The sequence below is a fragment of the Lonchura striata genome, chromosome 4A (assembly GCF_050655825.1).
Source record: "Lonchura striata isolate lonStrDom1 chromosome 4A, ASM5065582v1, whole genome shotgun sequence".
Taxonomy (NCBI): Eukaryota; Metazoa; Chordata; class Aves; order Passeriformes; family Estrildidae; genus Lonchura; species Lonchura striata.
Genome location: NC_140742.1, coordinates 8,924,096 through 8,944,839, shown reverse-complemented (window position 1 = coordinate 8,944,839; position 20,744 = coordinate 8,924,096). Strand labels below are relative to the sequence as shown.

Below are 20,744 nucleotides of genomic sequence, written 5' to 3'. Positions count from 1 at the left end.
ACCAAGCCCAAAACCTCCCCAAAAAACAGCAGCACCTGCTGTCCTCTTTCACAACATCTGAGGTTTGAACAGCTTAATTTCTATGGTTTGGCTTCTTGACTTCAAGTGTTGTTGTGTGACTGCAGGATATAGGAGTTGTTCTTTATTCCTTTATCTAAAACACCTGCAAAAAGCAGCTCCTGTGTAATATTTGTTTGCCTCTGTAGTTGTTATGCAAGCCAAAGAGTAAAGAAGACAAAAATTTTAATTAGGAAACAACTCTCCACACAGACTTTGTTGGTACAACATAGTTATAAGTACATCTACAAACACATACAGGTTCTTTGGACTATGATTTTTTTAAAATATATTTTATATGACAATGCAAACAAATCTGGAAAAAAACAAATTACTTCAAACTTATGTAGAGGTAGCTGAACAGTATTCTGTCCAGTGATATGAGAGTATAACTTAAGTTTCATTTCAAGTTCATTACAGTGCACAAAAGGATGTTTTACAAACAAATGGAATATACAAGTCCACAAAACATTTTATTTAAAATGGCTTGATAGATATATTTCTGGCACTCTTGTAACCACATAGCTTGATGGAGTTAAATTGGACAAGTATATGGTTCCAAATTAAGACATCTTACACAGATAGTCTTTTGCGCCTCATTTTTGTACTTCTCCCGTTCCTCATCAGGGAATATAGAAGCTATTACATTGTTTTTGCTACACTTCTGCTCTGTAAACCTTTGTTCTGCAAACTGAATGTAAAGATTAAAAGCTGCATATGTTTTATATTTATAAAATATATGGCTATGACTATTAAAAAGCTCAAGAATGGCAATAACAGAATACAGGCACTTCTATGTGAGGGTTACTTTAGACCTTATGAAAATCCAACATCAGTAAGCACTTCACATGATACCTGGATGAGTAAGTCAATGTAATAGTTCAGGTTTTTGTTATCCACCATTTTAATCCTGTCTAAGCAGATTAGTTTCTTCCTTCTTTCAGACAATATTTATTTAGTAAAGTGTTTCAAGAGAGTGACTTTCTTCAAACTACCATTTTGCTATTGCCATAAGACTTCCAGTGATTTACTGGGCTTTGGAAATGAACCCTAGCTCCTAAACTACATGCTGCACTGTTACAGAATCAGTTGAGAAATGAGAACTAAGCAGGGGTTGAAAAGAGGGATTGTGTTCGTCTGATGTAGGACTTAGGGTAGTGCTCCCCATTTCCCCCAGGTACATATAGGTCCATGGGGTTTTTATGCACAAAAACCCTATAGTTAATTTTAACTTTCTTTTTGAAATAAGTGTTTGTGAACATGTTCTCCATTCCTAAACATTGCATTTAAATACAACTCCTGTCACTGATTTAAACACCAGTAAAACTTCAGCACCAAGTAGAAATCATTAAAAAGAAAAAAATTCACAATGAGAACAATCAGCCATTGAAGTAATCTTCCCAGAGAAGTGTTGGATTTCCCAACACTGGACACTTGTAAGATTTGACTGGATAGCCTGCTGGACCACCTTGTCTAGACCATGCTTTTGCCAAAAAAAGTTGGGCCAGCTGATCCTTGAGGTCTCTTCCAACCTGGGATTCTGTGATAAGACCATCTAAACCAGAACTCAACTCTATGAAGCTCTTTCTCTACAGCACAGATTAAGACAGACCTGCTACATCCAAATCCACTTGTTTTTTAGATTAAAACAATCTTTGGATTAATAAATCCATGGTCGAGGTGTTCTGTCAGTGAGCAGTCACGCAGGATGGGCGAGCCACATGTCTGACAGCTGCCAACTCTTATTGCTACATGGTCATGGAAGATAGCAGCACTTAGAGTAATTACAGACAAAAAGCAATAGGAACTTTTACAGCTAACACCAAAATGCCACTTAAGACTTAGCATAAAGGCCTACCACACCATTTTATCATTTCATTATTACAACTACTGAACTACTGTCTAAGCAGCCTATGCATTACCTATGCCCCCACAATGATTAATCAATACTTCTGACCACACAGGAAATGCAAGTTTGAATCATGATTTGATCCGTTTTTTGTTTTTAGCAGATGAGCAAGACTGGTTATAAAACTGGGTTTGGTGTCTAGAAAAATGTGAGCAGCTTAAATAAAATATTCCCCCAATTAGTGTTGTATCTGATCAATGCTATTTCTATAATTAAACGGAAGGTATTTTTAAATCTGTTCAGCTGTTTATTCATGCCTGTGATAAATGTTGCATTTGCATCCTTGCACTTATTTATGCAACTGAAAAAAATCAGTGGTAGTGTGGCAAACCTAGAATTTTTTTTTTAATTTTAAGCATCATTACTGAAACTTTACCATCTCAATACAATGAAGCTAAGGATACTCCTTGTCCAGTTTTTCCTGGACAGCATATATCTTTCTCAGTATTGATTTTAATTTCTAATGGAATTTGCAGACTTTAGCCATTAATCTAGGACATATGGCCATAGAGCAGCCCCATCAAGAATACTACTGTACCTGTACAGATGGAATTTTGATTTGTTGTGCACATGCAGATCACCTGTGCAGTAGGTCCAGTGTTTCCAGACTGCAACAAATGCCCTGGGTGTTCACAATGCAGGGCATGTACACAAGTCTCTGCTTGGAAATTCTGGCAGCTTTACTCAAGGCTAATAGAAAAGACAATATTCATCTTTAAAATCAAAGATTCTTTCCATGACATCTTTTCTAAAACAACAAATTAGGCAGAATGAGTATGTAGGAGACACAGCGTGCAGGATAAAAAAGTAATTACATCAGTGAGAAAACAGCTTCAATTAGGTATTTAAGCTCCTTTTCTCACAGATAAGAGTAACAACAGTGAAAGCTTTTTTTCCTGTGGGAGCAATACGAGACACTTATGCTCTGCAACAGTACATAATGGTTTGTGGAAGAATTGCATTTAATGCAGCTTCACTTCCAAACAAGTAGAAATCACATTGCTGACTTATGAACACAAAATGCCATAGCAGGTGTCAGCCACCATCACTTGGTACTGTTCAGAACTTGTAGGTGTTTTTATACATTGTTTTCAGCATGCCAAATACCACTCGTGGAGGAAGTGCAGCAATCCAGCAGTATGGAAAGAAGTTACAGCATTTCCAAAGTAGCTCAATGCAAACAGGATACAGATTCTATGTGCACCACAAGGGTGAAACATGTTTGTCTTCCATTTGTTTCTTTGGTACCCTAATAAAAAATGTCAACAGAATTTAACAAAATGGGAACAAAGGTAGCTTTATGGAAACTGCTTTTAGCTAACAAATATTTCTGATGAGATAATGGAAAAACATGCAGAAAAATTACATTAAATTCTACTGCATTTTTTTTTCATAAAGGCATGATATGGCAGTGCTATCCTGCATTAAAAAAATGAAGAAATTTATAGCATTCCATAACATTCTCACTTCATTCTAGTTTGTGCCACTGAAAAGGAGACCAGTAGCTTAGAATAAAAGGCCCAGTTTTGCTCACATTGAAATCAGTGAAAGACAAAAATCAGATGGAGGGAGCAGTCCCAGAAAGTGGTACACTGTAAGCAATACAAGCAGTAAAACAAGTATATGAACTGTTGATTTAAAAAAAAATCAAAACCAAGATACTTCCTGTTCTCATTTCTGCCCTATTTTTACCTGCTTTATAGCTAGAAGTAATCACACTAAAATTCACTTGCCTTTCTTGGGAGATAACTATTATTAGCAACACTACCCAATCTCTTAAGAGAAAAGCAATGGTTGGGTAGAAATTTGAAGCTAACAGAAACCTGAAGATTGGAGTGAAATAAATAGCATTTATTACAATATATTCCTTCTTATGTGACACAATCTACTCTGAGTCCTACAGTTCAAAATAACTCCCCCCTCCCCCTCCCATACACACACTCCAAAGCCAAATCCCACCAAACAATTAAAAGAAATAAAACTCATCTTAACAGCAACAAGAGTTGATGAGAAAAAAAAAAAATCTATGTATTAACCTACAATGAAATGACACCAGTACTTCCAGTTTTCTCTAGGATAAGCCACTTTCCATATATTGCAGCTCTTTCTTCGCAGTTGTTTGTAGCCATTGTCCATTTTTGCAAGAAAGAGTTCAGGTATAAATTCAACTTCAAGTTATTCTGTTCTGTGAAATATTAGGGGTTAGATCCTTCTGCCACCACTGGTATCAACCATCAGCACTTGAATTTACCCAAGCACATAAGCTCATGCTTAAGCAGGTGCTTGGCTGGTTGTATCAGAAACCTCGCCACAAGCATAGGATGAACCTTCAACAGCTGTGCTTGAATTAACTCAGACAATCTGTATTCAAAGACTTCAAGGCAGGATGTTTTGGGGGTGTTCTTAAGCTACAGCAGAACTGGGGATGAGTAGAAAAACATTCAAAGTATTTGAACACAAATAACTGAAAAATTATCAAAGCAGTTGCTTTTGCACTGCAAGAATCATCCTTTTTGCCCCCAGTCATAAATACAGGGTAAAACCACTATAAATAGAGCAGCTCACTTTCCTTTAGTGAATGAACACATAAATAATATACATTTTTAAACAAAAAAATCATAGTGCAAAAATAAATTATCAAACAGAAGTTGTGAACATTATTTTACACAATGCTATATAAAACCTGAACCATTTGAATAAAAGACTTTGCAGTTCACCGAAATAACACGTTAACCTTATTATTTCTGCTTCACATTAAACTGCACAGTTTATCCTTTATCCACTAAAAAATAAAAATAAAATAAATTAAAAAACCCTTAAGATTTTTAAAAGGTTTATGGCAAACAAGATCACTTTTTGTTCTATCACATTTGTTATTAATTTAGCAGTGCAGTGATTGAATACTCGTCTCAGTTCCAAACGGAAACTACTGAAGTATCCATAAACATCCCCTGCTCTTTATAAGTCATTCTCTTTGAAATTCAGGCTTGAAACACCCTGACACTCAGATCTGTAAGACATTATTGCAGTTAGATGAAGGTACAAGAGGCAGCCAAGGACCGCGGGGGCCGCCCCAGCTCTGCTCCTCACCGTCACCGCGCCCTCGCCCGCGACATGAACGCCAGCACGCGTCTGATGCCGCTCAGGCGGTCCTTGAGCGACTTCATGGCGAGGAAGGGCAGCTGAGCTCTGTTCTCAAGGGGGAGGACAGCCAGGACCCACCAGCACCAGGCTGGCCCATTGGGGTTTGCCTGCAGTTGGGGGAAAAAAAATAAATTAGAAGTCAGGATTCATACAGCTGGTCAGGTCCTGGTTTTGAGGATTTGGCTCTGAAAACAGTTTTTGGTAGCAATGCAGCAAGCAGATCATTTCATTGCCAGCCTAATGGCTTGTGATTACTGGTTGGCCTGAAGCAGGTTACAAACAAGTGGCATCTTTCCTAAAAAAAGGATGTTAAAGGCATTTCTGTTACTAGCAACTCTTAATTACTACTACCAATTTATAAATTACTAATTATATAAGTTATAAGTTACTACTACAACTTATAAATTGTTAGCTAAATTTGTAATTAAAAAAGCCTATAAATTGTTAGTTACTATTAACAACTTATAGTCTGGGCCTTCTAGATTTTTTAAAATCTATTTCCTTCCCATGTTATTACTGACCCAGATCTTCAGGAGTCCTTCTCCTTACTTTATGACACTGCCTCAATATTTAGCTCTTGTTGTTATATTCTGTTATTTTAGGACCCCACCATTTGCAGTCCTTTAACAAAAGTAAAAAGTTTCTAATTGCGTGTTTACTCTGAGTCATTTAACTGGGGAAGTAGAGCAGGCAAAAAGGCCATTCAGTCTCCTGGGATTAATGCAGTGAGATAAATAGTCTCAAAGTTACCAACATTAAATATGAACTTTTTCTTTACAACTGTGCTACCACTGGTGTGTGGCAACAGAATTTAGAGGCTCAGCTTACATGGAGTAAATGCAGAGTATTCATATTTTCATCTTAAAACACAATGCCTGCCAGCTTATCGGATATTCCTGCTATTTCTGTCTCTAAAAGTTACATAAGCCACTGATTCTGGATACCTGTGGGTCAGGATCCTTAGCTGGCATTGGACCAAAATGACTGAGAATTCTACTTTTGAGTGCTTGCTTGAGGGAGTTAAACCACGTATAGGCCTGATCATAGACAGAGTCATGGAGAACAAGTAATGCAGCATACTCTTGTCCTTGCACCTGGAATGAGAAATGAGAGGGGAAAGTCACTGTTAGTTCAGTCTGCATGTTGGGGAAGGCATAGGATTTTCAGGGGTGGGTAAGGGGAAAGGAAAAGAGAAAAAAGCATGCCAAAAGAATTCTGGAATAGTGAGAGCTTATTTGGTGTTTCCCCTTCTGATGACCCTCCCCATCCAAATTCTTCACTTTGCCTGTATTCTAAATCAAAAATACCTATTTGTAGAATTTGCAGTTTCTGGATTGTTGCATGAAAAAACTTTTACACAAATATTGCACAAAAACAGGGAAAAAAAAAAGATTGTACAAAACTTTAAAAAAATTCAGTAGAGCTTCAGAGTAGACATTTTATTGTCCCTTTACATACCTAAAGCACTTAAGAATTAATGCAAGCAATTTTGAAGGTTGTAGTGCACCCAACCCTGCTGCTTCTTACCTGAGTGAGAATTATTAAACTGGCTTCCATACAAAATGGTGTAATGTTCCCCCTCCACCCTCTTATAAACTGCAGTTATTCTGTCTAGAAGAGCAGCAAGATCTCATCCTGGATTCACTTAGTCTGGTCCTCTGATAAAGACCAGAAACACTCTTCAGTACATAGGCAGTGTGTGTGCATGCTTGTGTAACTAGTATGTGTTCCACCTTAACCATGAGCAGTTATTAAATACCCCAAATTTGTTTTATTAGAAACATCTACCAAAAAAAACTCACTAAAAACATGCTTAGAACATGCTTCTACTGAAAAAAAGCTCACTAAATACATGCTTAGAATTTCACATGTAATACAGTTTAAATGAAATATTTCTAAATCTACCTTTTGATCCTCAATGTACTCAATATCTGCTGTATTATATCCATCACGCTGGCTGTGCTGGATCACCTTAAATCTCCTCTTGCCAATGCTGTCTACAACAGAGCGACCATCAGCAAAGAATTCAACATTTCTTATCTCCAGAATGCAGCCATAATCTGCAAACCTATTGAAATCAGAACAAAAGCAAGTAAACAAATCTTATTCTCTCCACCCTGAGTTCCACAGAGCTGCCATACAGCCAGTCCCTACCACAAAGGTATTTACAAATGTCAGCTCATTTCTATTGTTCATAGCACTGACCTGCTGTAGTTCAAATTATTCCACAATTGTTTGCAAAACTATCAGGAAGATTCAGACTGTCTAATCTGATTAATGCTAACTGGATGTTTTGGAATACAGGAAGCATCTTATGAAACAGAAAGATACACAGATCAGAAGCAAACTTTCTCCATAATCCTAATATGTTCAGTCAATTTGTACAGAAGGACATGTGCAATTCAGAATATGAGCATTATGGAAGGACTAGGAAATCTATGAAGAAAACAGTTTTTGCACAATTTCAGAAGATTTTACTTTGCAGGTGGGTATTTTCTGCAAATCATACATTTCACAGAGTATGCATACCATAAGTTTATAACATAAAAAGAAAGAAGAAAAGCTAAAAGTCAAACATTGAAGTCAAATTACCCAAGACTGACTGTAAATGCTCAGCCAGTCCTTGTGAAGGTCCTGTTATACCTCTGCAGACTCCACTATAAATATATCAAGGATATAAACATATCCCATGATTTAAGGAAATTTAGCCCAAGAACACACCTACCTGCCATTTTGATTTCTAGTGCCAAAACAACAGATTTAAAAGCAGGAGAAAAATACACTTTCTTTTCACGTATTACAGGAGGTCTGCAGCTCAGTCACATGTTACACACTGTGTTCATTCATTTGTGAGTTACGAGTGTTTTGAGAGAACAGATCATCACATCAGAATCCAAGTGCTTAAGAGAGAAACTTCTGTTCTCTCAATGTCTTTAACCTGCATGATCAGGAAGAAGCTTTCTCTGCTGGAAAACTACCACAGATGCTACAGCTATGGACCTTTTTGCACCTCTCCACTGGCTCCAGACAAAGTGGGTACCCCACATGGTCCAAGCTTTTCACTCACCCCTTGACAGGGTCGCTGATGCACATCCCAAACTGTTTGGTGCCAGTCTCCATGCACCTCCGGATCATCAGCCGGTAGCAGGGCTCAAAGATGTGCAAAGGACATGGGACTGTAGGATAAGCCATTGTGCACACAAATATGGGAACATTCTTATTTAGGCTGTAAGAAGGAAAGGAAAAATCAGATATGACGTTTTACCAAACTACTGAGACAAGTCTCATATTGTTTAAAATTATGACATCTGTAAATAGAAATTATAGCATCTTTAGAATAAAGTTCTTAATGGAATAAAGAAAGCTAAAATTATTGTTAAAAGCTTAATTCTATTCTTACTGGAATGGTAAAAGCTAAAATTATTTTCCCCTTAACTGACTAAATAATCTAGAAAATTATATACCACTTAGTAGCAGATAATTTTTTCATTAAGCTGTCTGGATTTGCTTGTGAAAGCATTACTGACTCTCTAGTATTGCTTTATTTAATTTCCCCTAATCCCACTTCTTCCCTATCCAGTATATTCCAAACCCCATCCTGTCAGACTACTTCTCACTCTGTGTCTTTCATAGAAGTCCACTGAAAGCAGATGCATTGCTTTGTACTTTGTTTATAAAGCAACCTTCTGGATTTCTTCTACCTCTCTTTATTCTTTAGCACAGTGTCCAGTTTTTATGCTCACTCAAGCACAGTTTCCCCTGGACCCTGTGCTCTGAAATCACATGGTACAGAGAAAGAAGCTCCATCAGCATCTCAGCTCGTGCCCCACAGCAGCCAGAGCCACTCATGGCCAACAGCAGCAGAATTAGAGATGGGATTTTACATAAATGGATTACGTACTTGGAAAGCTCTGCTATTTCCTCTTCATAAATCTTTCTCCTTTCAGTGAGTTCTTCTGGAAGATATCTGGCTATTAGCTCCTCCATTAGCACTGTTTTACAGTATTTCCTCATAGCCAAGCACTGCAGTGAGAACACACACAAGCTGTTAGAGAGAACATCCAGCACTGCACAGAGCATGGTGCCTGTGCAAAGGGCATCACCCATTTCCCCCCATTTTCTGATGTCTGTGATTCTATCACCTGTCAAACATGCCACTGAAGAGTTGTTTTTTTAATTATTCCCTGTGTTACAGACATTCACTTAGGAAATCTGGAAAGCAAAAATCACCTACAGATTTCTTAAGTACAGGCCTGTCCTAAGGTTTGAACAGAGACTAGCCATGCTTGTCAACTCACAAGAGCATTTCAAAAGTCACATTCTTCCTGAGTTATATAATATTTCTTTTGTGTTGGGAAATATCAAGGCTATCGAAGGTGAAGTGGTTCCTATCACTTGCACTTGAACTTATGCTGAAAAAATCCAAGTATTACCTCTGAGAGCCCTTCCTTGCACAGGGGACATTTTGGGTTGTGATCCAGGCATCTCTCCAGACATTTGAGACAGAAGGTGTGTCCACAAGGTGTAGTGACAGGTTCATAGAAGAGCCTGGATTGGAGAATCCAAGAGCAAAAAGACAACAATATCGTGTACTAAAGTAAAAGAAAAAAGTTGCTACCAAAAAAAAAAGCTGAATTCATTCACTAACTTAACTACTGACTACTACAGGGGTAAAGTAGCTTCTTGCTTTTCATTTCTTCAACCAACTTTTGTATTTATTCAGCCTACAGACTTTGTTCTTGCCAGCCAACATGAAAGGCAGCCCATGAACTCTGACTTCAGTGTGTGAGGGACAATACTGTCACAAATTTCCAACAAGCCAGCATTTAATTTTCCTCCATGTGAGCAATAAACAGACCCAAAAGTTGGATCATCTGACTTCACTAATGAAATTGAGCAATACTTGCACAACTATTACTGAATTTTTGTGATTACTTGTATGTGTGGAGCTAAGCACAAAATACCCATTTACAGTAATAGTCCACATGAGTAATTACAATAAACTGGGACTTGGCATGATTCTAATATTGCCAGCTCTAATAGGTATTTTTTTTTAATAGAGTTTTTAACCTTCAAGGGACTGCTTTTCTGGAAAATAAGTGACAGGAGGTTCATGTTTTATCTGGAAGAATATTTAAATATATAAGGCCAGGTCTTCAAAGTATCATGGTACCTATTCTCTACCCTTTTAAAGGACTTCTATGACACTTATTTTCATGTAAAGATTTTTTTTCTTATTATGATTATGTAATATTGCAAAGTCATATTTCCTTTTCAATAAAGACCTTAAGAAGATGTAAAAAATACAGAAGTTTATTAAAAATAGAAACAATTCAAATCTAGAAACTAAATTGTTTGGAATGTGCTGTATTTTATAACATACTGTCTAAACATTTTAAGGTCTTAAATACTAGTCTTATAATTTAAGTGAATAATTTTTCTTAAAAGTATTAGTTTATCAAAACAGTACACTATGTTTTGTTAAACACGTGGAAATTAAAACACGTAAACCCACGTTTACTAGCATCTGTAACAAGATGAGTGTATTTAAGAATGCAATTGGCTTTTAACAAGACTGCCACAGAAAACTCATTAAATGTCATTAGTTACTAAAAACATTGACATTTAAGCAATGGAACACATGAAATAGTATCTAAAATGCCACACCTATCTTATTGCAACTTGATGGTGTAATTTAAAACACTTGTTAACTGTTTCATGAACAGAAACCTCACTTAAACTACGTGAAACACTGAACTCAACCCCGTGTTCTAGTAAGCACTGCATTGCATATGCAATTATTTGGTAGGGACTGATTTCATCTGAAATGTAGTATAAAGACAAGATATTCCTCTTAAGATTCCTGAGTCTGCCCTAGCTCCAACAAAAGCCAGCAGCAGCTTTTCCTAACTCTAAGAGGACCTGGACAAGCTCTTGCAGAAAGAAACACTATACACCAACACTTGTCATGACATTATTTTGAGCTACTGTAACACAAACTCAGATGCTGTGGAATAATGCTCCTTCTTTTCTCACTAGTACATTGCTTTGACTACTTTGTATTTTCTGCTTGCTGCTGGAGCAAAGGTAGATCAATAACATTTTTGCCACTCTATCAGACAAACAGGTTAATAACAGCTCCTGCAGTTAATTGTGAACAGGTCAGTAGGTTACTAGGTAATTAGTCCAGAGAATCTCAGGAACCAAAACCCCAAAGTGCTTCGGAAGAACATGGCAGGAAGTAATTATAATGGATCTGCATAAATAACCAGAAAGATCCTAGGAGAGCTTTCCTGAGCACAAGCCCTCCTTGTGCAGTGATGTTACGAAGCTAACATCCTTCTGGAGGCAAGGCCTGCATTTGGGACTACAATTCCAGGCACAGAACCTATACCATCCTCTATTCTATAAGGGAAACAATAATCCTTGAGCTAATTCCTTTACAAAATTATTGTAGTCTAGCTGTTTCTGATTTAACATGGAGAATGAGAAAATGGGATTAATTAATTTTATTTAAAACACCTGAAAAATGCTTTGTGGACACAATGTTAAACAAACAGAATCACTAAGCCATCTAAGTAATTGTGTGGCTTTCTGTTAGAGGAAAGTTTTGCTCTTTGCACTATTGAGTGTTTTGACAGCTGCAAAAACTTTTGGAACATATTTCAGTTGTAGACAGGCAGAGGGGGCAGATCTGATTTATTCCAAGCAGATGTAAATCAGACAGTACAGGAGTTGGTCCTCAAAGCTTTCAGTTTGTCTGAAACAAATTGAAGCCTCCTCTTCTGCATACAAACAACAAAATCCAGATTTCTCAAAACACAGGCCTTCAGAAGTAAATCCCTAAAGAGGCTATCTGCTATTTAAGAATTAAAAAATATTGTGCAAAACTAACACCAACATGAATTATAGATAAATCTGGGTAGTTAAAAAAAACCAAACCTAAGCAACACCCACTGCAGCAAGTGAAACACCTTCTCAATATTTCTAAGTCACTAAAAACCCCCCACATAATGTATTTGCCAAAGTGAAAATGTTTTGTACAAAGCAAGTAGTAAAATAGATGCAGTTGGCAACTCCTACTTGTTTTACTAAGCCACTGCTGTTCCCAGGAATAACTATTGTTTAACTGGAAGAAGAAATCATCAAGCAAATGGAGTGACTGCCTCAGTAAAGTGAGGAACACATCTCTTAGGCAAGACAGTTAAAACATTCTTGCTTACTTGCAAGATCCTCCTGTTGCAATAGCAGCAACACTGTACTTCACATGCAAACTCAGAATACTCATTGGATGTGGTCTCTTTAGGTATTTTGTGCTTTTGTGACAAACAGCTCCACAGATTCCCAGGTTAGTGCACTGTGTCAGTGGCTGGGTGGGTGTCAATGGTGAGAGCAAATCTTTCAGACACCTTCACTAACACACTTACCCCCACATGACTTTGTGTGCCCTTTCCAAAGCAATCACTAGCCCAGAGAAGGTCAGTCCCCATTCATCAACAGTGCTCAGAGCCAAAGGTCTAAAATGCATCACTGGAGTAACAATCACAGTAAAAGCTAATTTCATGTCACAGGCAAAAATAAGTACCAAGCAAGCTAGAAAATCTCTAGGTCATAAAAGGGAGGAAGATACAGCTGGAAAGCTATAGATATCTGTGAGAAAAGAACACACCTCATACACAGGGAGCAGTCCAAATCTGATGGATCCACAACTTCAAATGGAATATGTTGTCCAGTACTATTTTCCCTGATATCAACTATGTCTACCAATAAGGAAAAAAAAACAAAACGCGTAATTGAGCAGAACCATGCAAGCACAATGCCACCTCATGTATTTACACCAGCATCTGATATTTAAATATCTGTTGTATATACTTGCAAATTACTGAACCATGAAGCATCATTACAGTAATTTCTAGGCAAATTTTCAAATTCAGCCTTGGCACAAATCAGCACATATCCCCTTAATTTTGGTCACATTATACCCACTTACAGAGGGATCAATCTGGCCTTGCATTGGCAATCAATGTCAAAACATTCTTTGTTAGTACTGAAAGTCTAAAGGGAGACAAATTCTTCTCTCATACCATTGTAAATACATTCCAAAGCATAAAAACAAGGCCAGATATTAAGAACAAATAGAGTTTGTACTTTAAAACTTAAAATTTTTATAGAAAGTGCTAAGACCGTGTGCAACACTGATGTTCTTTAAAAGACTCAGAACTCTGCTGAGAAAAGCACAACCCAACCTTCTTTGCCCCTATTTAGACTTTTTCTCTCTACACACAGAAAACTTCCAGAACATGCATGCCTTGATTAGGCAAAAGAGAAAATACAAAAGGCAAAGTGTAATTTGGTCCCTCTTTGTCTGAATCTTTGTTCCATGGGTGGCATGCAACAAAACCTGTCCTGTAATTAAACATACCTTTCTTCATCAGTTTGCAGGGCACCTCAGCATTTCGCATCTCCTCTGAGCAGCACTTCCTTTTCAGGAGGCTGCATTTCTCAGAGAGGAGAAAAGTAGACTCTGGCATGGAGGTGAATTTGTTCTCCTCCTCTGAGCAGTCCTTTTTGCTCTCTGTAATTTGTATAGATTTCCTCAAACTACCAGAAGTAGTTACATTTGGTTCCTCTTGAACGGAAAAACCCTTTTTCTGTTCCACATTGACCTGTGTGAAGAGAGGACTGACATTAGATCAATCTTCCAACAACTTGGTAAGGAAAAAACTCAACCTGTCAAAAATCTTTACTATAGATGAGGAGGGACATTGTAGGTCAAGAAGCAAGAGTTTGAGAATTGCTAATCCTAATTAAAAAAACCCCAAAAAGTAAGCAACCAACAAACTTGATTTCCCTTCCCCACCACTGAGGGATTTTAGACCTTTTGTGTGGCTTTAAAGTTCAAAGGTTGTGAAACTGGACTCAGGCAGAAATGTGGCTAGATCTCCTGTTAAGTATATTGTTATCACTGAACCTATGGGAAAATGCATATTATTTACATTATGTTGATAGTATCAACCAACAGAAAAAACCAAAACAATTCAGTTCATTTTAAGGAAGCAGTAAAAACACACAAAAAATTTTTAAGAGAAAATGCCCAGAGCTTCCTCTTGCATGGCAGATTCCTTTCTCAGAGGATAAACCATACAGGGTTTATCCTACTACAGCCACAGGACATCCTATGAGCAGCCACTGCACAGGATATCACCTGTCAGCTTTGCACCATCACCTCCCTGCAAGGACCCAAAACCAGACACTGCAGATTGTGATGTGTAACATGCAGAATGATGAGTGAGCTGTTCCTTGAATCGCTTTGTCAAAGTCATGCAAAAGGGTTTCTTGTCAGAATATCCTAACAGCCTTTCCATGAGGTAATGTCACTGATTGTTTCTTGTCAGTCTCAACAAGGCAGCTCAAAACCTCCACCTCTGTTTGTAAGGACTAGCCAAGTTTTCTCCTAAATATACAATATATGCAAACCCCACCCCAAAGCTCAGGTCCCAGTGAAGCAGAAGTGATCCTTACCAACTTATGAATGTAAACTTCTGCAGCCCTTTACAAAACTACAGCTTTTGTCATGACATTATTTTGTTATGAAGATATGAAGCAAGTTATTTTAATTAAATTAAGTTATGAAGTAGCTACCATATTTTATGTGGCCCTCCAATAGCCTGTAAGTATTGCACAGACTGAGTACAGAATGACTTCATTACTGGCATCACCAGCTATAGCTCAAGTTGAAGCTCTAGATTTTAGCATTTCACAGCTTTTTAGGGTATCTAAATCCAATCTACAGAAGCCCCTTTCCACTACCAACTACTTGAAAGACCTAAAGACAATTACAGGAGTAGAACCCACTCATTTATGACATAAAATTTATCAGAACAGAGGACTTCCAATAAAGAAAAAAGTCAAATAGGAGACTTCAGTAAGTTAACACTATTTTGTATGTTCTGAAACTCGGTTAAAATTTGAGAAAATGTATCCTCCTGTTTCCCAGAGGAAAAAGGAGAGAAGGTTTCCCAATGTGAACACAAAACACACAACAATTTAAGAACCACACATCAGACTTGATCTTTACCTTGAGCAACCTTTGTAGGTTATGGCTGGTGCCTCCAGATCCCACTGAATTTAGGAGATTCCCCTTTAATCTAGAGTGATGTGACAACAGCTGCAGGATATCGGGTAAGTGTTCCTGAGCATTTCCCGGGATCAGTGAAAACAAACTAAGTAGAAGCTGTGATATAAAACAGAACACTTCACTGCTTAGTTCCTTCCTTGCAACCACTAAATGAAAAAGCAAGTAAGGGAATAGCTGAAAGAAGCATCCAGGATTTTGTTAAAACCATTTAAAGAGCCCTTTAAACTAGGGTAGGAACAAAAAGTGCAAGAGCTAATGCAATACAGGCCAAACAGGCAGCAAGAAACATTTTCAGAGTTAAACAAGCCCACAGAGTTATGAACCATACTCTGTGATGTGACACACACATGCCTTTGTCCTCTTTGTCCTGCAGTTCAGGGCTTACCAGAAATTATTAACATCTTTCTTAAATGTTTTTGAGTTGTTGTTTTGGTTTGGTTTTTTTTGCTGCACATCATCTTTCAGTGGAGTTTACTAGTACAGAAAGCACTCATCTCACAGGCTTAATCCAAGATCAGTTGGGTAAATGTGTCTGATATTGTAAACAGTAGCTATTTTTAATTCACTTATGTGAGAATAGAAAGAAGGTAGGCAGTAGAAAAATGCCATTTTTTCATTTGCTCTAAGAAAATAAGTGAATCTGTTTCAAGTAGCAGCTTGAAGCCTCTTATATGGCATAGATTATCAGATGAATATTTAAGGAAAGAAAGACCTAAATAGAAGATTCACACTTCAAAAACTAATTTCAACATACTACTGAGGTGATCCTGCTGATGCCTGAGGAAGCCACATGACAGCTGAGATTTCTATTTAAAGCCAAAAAGGATTTCACAGGATCACACTATGTCCAAACTAACACAGGCAGACAATTAATACAAGCAGAACATCACAACTGCACCCAAGGAATTTGGTAAAATGTAGTATGTCACTGTTATGTGAACAGCCTTGGAAAAGACCCAGTAAAATAATGCATCATGGATGAGCTCTGTGTCTGATGAGTGCACGAGTAATTCTTTCAGTCATAAGAAGTCTAGTTTTTCTCAGAACCCTACTGCCCAGAAATTAAATGTCTTGGAAACAGCTATTTGGAGTCAGAATTTAGAAAAATATCTGTTTGTTTCTGGTCTTTTTGCTCTAGTGCACAGAAAGTCTTCCAGCATAACTGTGAGCACAAATCATGACATAATGACAATGAAAGACTGCATGGAACCCACTGGGGAAAAAAGCAAACAAAACCCTCAAACATCAGTGACAAAAAAATCCTCAGAGGCTGAAATCTCAACCATATATAAAATGAGAATTTTGATTTCACTACAACCGTTCAGGTTATACTCTGTTACTTTTGTGAACAGAGTTTTACTGTAAGAATTCTACTGTGCTTAGAAAGCCTTATGTGCTACAGAATATAGCAACCCTAATGTTCCCATCCCACCCGTGATTGAGAATGGCATAAATACACTGCCATAGAGAAAATAAAACTATTGTATTTTTATTGTCATAAGTAATCACTGCAACACTAAGCTTTTTAGCTATGGCAACAAGAAAAAAATTATCAAATGTCAAAATACTGATTTACAGGCTATCAGAGATTTGAGGGGTGGGAAAAATAGCAGTATTCACAGAAGCCATATAAGAATTCACACACATTGTAGGTTGCATCTGAAGAAAGCCTCACTGCAGATCCTTTTTTTTGCTTATTTAGCATTAATTATTAGCAACCCTAAAAAACTATTTTAAAACTGCTCTTCCGTTTTGACTGCTTCCTCTTTCACACCTCCTGCACACACTGACACTCGGGCAGCATGACTGGCAGTAGGAAGAAAGCTGCTGCTCCCAAGTGGAGTTTGACGAGTGCTGCGTGTTGTGCTCTGCCAGTCACTGGCCTGATACATCATTCAATAGCAACTCCCCCTCTTCTGCACTCCAGCACTGGGAATAGAATGCCAGGCTAGGAATCAATTAGAAATTTGAGAATCACAATAGTCTGTTGGGGGCAACTATTAACTGTTTCCACTGAATGGCTGCTGAGTATATTTTCTTGCTACCTTCCCATCTTCAGATCAGCAATACATGACTCAAATGTGAACAACAGTCTGGATGTGTATCTCCATCCAGCTCTCTGCAGTAATGAGAGAGAGGAAAAGAAAAAAATCATATCCTCCTTTATGAGAGGCCCCTGGAAACAATTGTGCAGTTCCAGATGATTTAGTGAACTCACCTTTTGTGCCTCAGACTTGGCTGTCTTGTTCCCAGTATCTAGAGCAAGGCAGAATAGAAACTCCCTTAAAGCTTCTTCTGTTTTCCCCAGATTAGCTAATGCTTGTCCTTTCCTTAGGTGACCCTGCAAGGAAACATATCCACAGCTGCAGCTTTTGTCAAGAGAGTATGCAATAAAACCACAGAGAAAGTACAAAAGATCTTTCTGAAGAAGGAAAATTTAGACAGGAAAAATCACTATAACCATGTCTTACACCTAGACACCACCAGTGCCTGAGATTCTAAACACAACACTCCTGAAAACTACAAGCATAAACAGGATATTCTTTCACTCAAGCAAGTATGATTCTCACAGCACCAACTGATATTGGAAACATCTACTTCCCCTACATCTATCTTCTAAAACAGTAATTTTGTCCTTAGCATTCAATTTTTAGGGAGTTCACAAAATTGATATTCATCCAAGTCAAAAATAAGAGCCATAGCTCATTCTCCAGGACTAGCACTATCTTTCTTCAACCCAGGAAGCTCAAGAATCTAATAGTTAAATGTCTGTAAATTGCACGAATCCAAGAAGTTACAGGACTTAAAGCCTCCCTCAGATTTCACTGTCTGACCATTGTAACCATTTCAGGGCACTATCAAGGCTTTAAAAAAGTACAGCTGAAGTCAGAACTTACTTTCAACCAGTATGGCTGGAGCCTGCACGCTGTTTCTGCATCGTGCAACGCATCTTCACAAGCTTTCAAAGTGGAGTTAATCTGGGACCGGTTGCTATATAGTAAGTGGTCATTTGGAGCTGTAGGAAATAGAAAAAGTGGTTGATTAGGTAAAAAGAAATAAGTTACATAAGCTTTGTTCCTAATTTTAACATCTTTTTTAAAACACATGTGCAACATCCCCAAGTTGCACAAACCCACAAACCATCCAGTTTCTAAATAACTATGTACTAAATTAAATCTGGAAATCTCTTTGGGCAACTCTAGACAAAATGCCAGCTATGTCTTATATAACTGCAGAGAACATTGCATAAATAAATGCTGAGACACTCACACAATAAATTACCAGCACTGGCTGAAGATCAGATGGTTGGTAGAAACACACAGGAGGCATTTAAGACAGCAGAAGGAATGCTGCTATACTGTAGGGAGGAGTTTCAAAATTGGTAGCATCAAAGTTTTTAAGTGATAAATAAGGGTCTTCTCATGCCACAGCTCAAAACATAGGAAAATAAGGAGCAGCAAGAAGAATCACGTAGCGTTACAATGATCACCAAGTTACACCCACTGCAGCCCTGAGACACACCGTGCGCTGGGGGAAGGCTGGGCTCTTCCGAACATTTTCATTTGAGTGAAACGCCTCCCTATAATTCCGTGCCTTTAACTTCTACATAGTACTTGCAGCGTGACTCACTTTTCCTCAAACGCATGAAAAGGACCGCATCAAAAGTTCTCCCTGCGCAGCCCCGCAGGCGCTCCCCGGCGATGGGGAGGGAGCGCGGGGCCGGCCGGGGGTGCGGGACACGCCCGCCGCCGGGACACGCATCCCCGGCGCCCGGCTGCGAGCGGCTGCTCCGCCGCCGGGGGGGTCGGCGGGGATCCCCCGCGCCCGGAGCCCTGCCCGGGGCGCGGCGGGATGCCCGGGGCGCGGCGCTCCGCTCCCCGCGGGCTCCGCCGGTTACACAACGGCGCCGGCCGGGGGGAGCCCAGCCGGACCGCAGGCTCGGGCTTACGCAACCGCTGCTCTCCTGACCCAGTTTCACCGCGGGCCGAAGAGCCGAGACCCCTCCGTGGGGCTCCCCTCCGGGCTCTCCGGACGCCCGGCCCAGGGAGCGGGCGGCGAGCGGGAGTGCGGCCCCGGCACGCTCCCGGACACCGGGGTAACCCCGGCCGAGCGGGGCGAGAGGCGCCGGAGAGGCCGGCAGCGAGCCCCGGCCGGTGGAAAGTTATCTCTCCCCCGGCACGGAGCCGGGGACCAGCACCGGGGAGAGGGAGCCCTTACCTAGGCTGACCGCTTCGTTGTACTTCTGCAGGGCGGCTTGGAGCTTCTTCTCCTTGTAGAGGAGGTTCCCTTCGTGCCGGAGCTGCGAAGCCTTCACTTGGCAGGGGAACCACTTGGTCAGCAGGTTGCTGAGGATGACATTGACCCGCAGGAGCTGCCCGGCCGCCGCGCCGCCCGCCTCCTTGCACAGGACGCAGCGGGGCTCGGGCGCCCGGTCCCTCTCCAGGCACTTTTTGCAGAACGTGTGTCCGCAAGGCAAGGAAACGGGCTCGAAGAGGAAGCCCTGGCATTTGCGGCACCTGAAGACGTCCCACTCGCGGGGTGCCGCGGGCTGCCCGGCGGCGGGCAGTCCCTCTTTGATCCGGACGCTCTGCGCCAGGCACTCCACCAGCTTCTCCAGCTGCTCGGCGCGCAGCTGCTGGTGGCGGGACGCCAGCTGGTACAGCGGCAGCGCCTCGTGCAGCCGCCCGCCGAAGGCCAGCGCGTCCGCCCGCCCGAGCAGCACCTGCCACTCGGGCCCCAGGCCGCCGCCCGGCGCCTCCAAGTTCTGCGCCTGCAGAGCCCCGGCCGCCAGCTGCAGCACCAGCTGGGGCTCGGGGCGCGGCGGCAGGTGCGAGCCCATGGCGGCGGCGCTAGCGCGGCGGGCGGCGCGGGACGCCGGGCGGCGCGGGCGCGGCGCGGCCCCGCCGGGCCATGGTGGTACTGCCGCCCCGCGCCGGGAGCGCCCCGCGCCGCCGCCGCCGCTTATATAGGGGCGGGCACGTGACGGCGGCGGCGGCGCTCATTGGGCAGCGCCCGCAGGTTGTTACAAAACCAGGCGGTTTTGTAACGCGCTGGGCCCGGCCCGCGCCGGGCGGGGCCGCCCCGCGCCGGCCCCGGGGCTCGCCGGGCCCGGCTCGGCTCCGCCGCGCCCCCGGCACGGCCCCGCGCCCCCGGACAGCCCGTCCCGGCGGCCCTCAAACCCCGCCGGGAGCTGGGGTGCCGGGCTGTGGAGCGCTGCCCACCCGGCACGCCGGGCGCGGAGTTCGGTCGGACCCGCTACTCCGCACGGGCGCCCCGGTGAGACGCGGAATTCGCTCCAGGGCTCGGTGGTTTGGTACCTCCGGTAATGCGAAAGAAACGTGGGTTCGAAGTGATTTTGAAAAGCGAGAATGCCGTTTCCTGCTAGAACTGGGATCGCCAAGCTTTGTAGCTACACAGTTAATCATTTTCTTTAAGGGAAGCTACGTAGTAGTGAAGCTATTTTAATGTCAGGTACTCCCGGTTTTAGAACAACTA

At 41.0% G+C, this 20,744-nt stretch overlaps 1 protein-coding gene across 3 annotated transcripts; it reads right to left on the bottom strand.

Moving 5' to 3' along the window:
- Positions 1-226: 226 nt before the first annotated feature.
- LONRF3 (LON peptidase N-terminal domain and ring finger 3) lies at positions 227-20,103 on the bottom strand. 3 transcript variants are annotated; one of them, XM_021548342.4, is made up of 12 exons: positions 19,467-20,103; positions 18,146-18,264; positions 17,467-17,589; positions 15,189-15,344; positions 13,533-13,776; positions 12,780-12,870; positions 9,544-9,658; positions 9,012-9,133; positions 8,178-8,336; positions 7,016-7,178; positions 6,055-6,204; positions 227-5,217 (listed from the first exon to the last, which is right to left on the bottom strand). In XM_021548342.4, exons 1-12 carry the CDS (start codon positions 20,086-20,088, stop codon positions 5,059-5,061), a joined length of 2,223 nt encoding a protein of 740 aa, XP_021404017.1. In that variant the 5' UTR covers positions 20,089-20,103; the 3' UTR covers positions 227-5,058. The 3 variants fall into 3 exon arrangements, with proteins under 3 accessions (XP_021404017.1, XP_085427003.1, XP_021404019.1); XM_085570877.1 differs by lacking the exon at positions 7,016-7,178; XM_021548344.4 differs by lacking the exon at positions 15,189-15,344.
- Between the last annotated feature and the right edge of the window lie 641 nt (positions 20,104-20,744).

What these genes read in the sequence shown, in the direction of transcription:
- LONRF3 (XM_021548342.4), bottom strand. Translation starts at nt 20,088, where the DNA reads ATGGGCTCGCACCTGCCGCCGCGCCCCGAGCCCCAGCTGGTGCTGCAG. An exon ending in ACCTACAAAGGTTGCTCAAG is followed by an intron (nt 13,777 to 15,188) that starts GTAAAGATCAAG and finishes CTCTTCACACAG; the next exon opens with GTCAATGTGGAACAGAAAAA. An exon ending in GCAAGGAAGGGCTCTCAGAG is followed by an intron (nt 9,134 to 9,543) that starts GTAATACTTGGA and finishes TTCTCACTGCAG; the next exon opens with TGCTTGGCTATGAGGAAATA.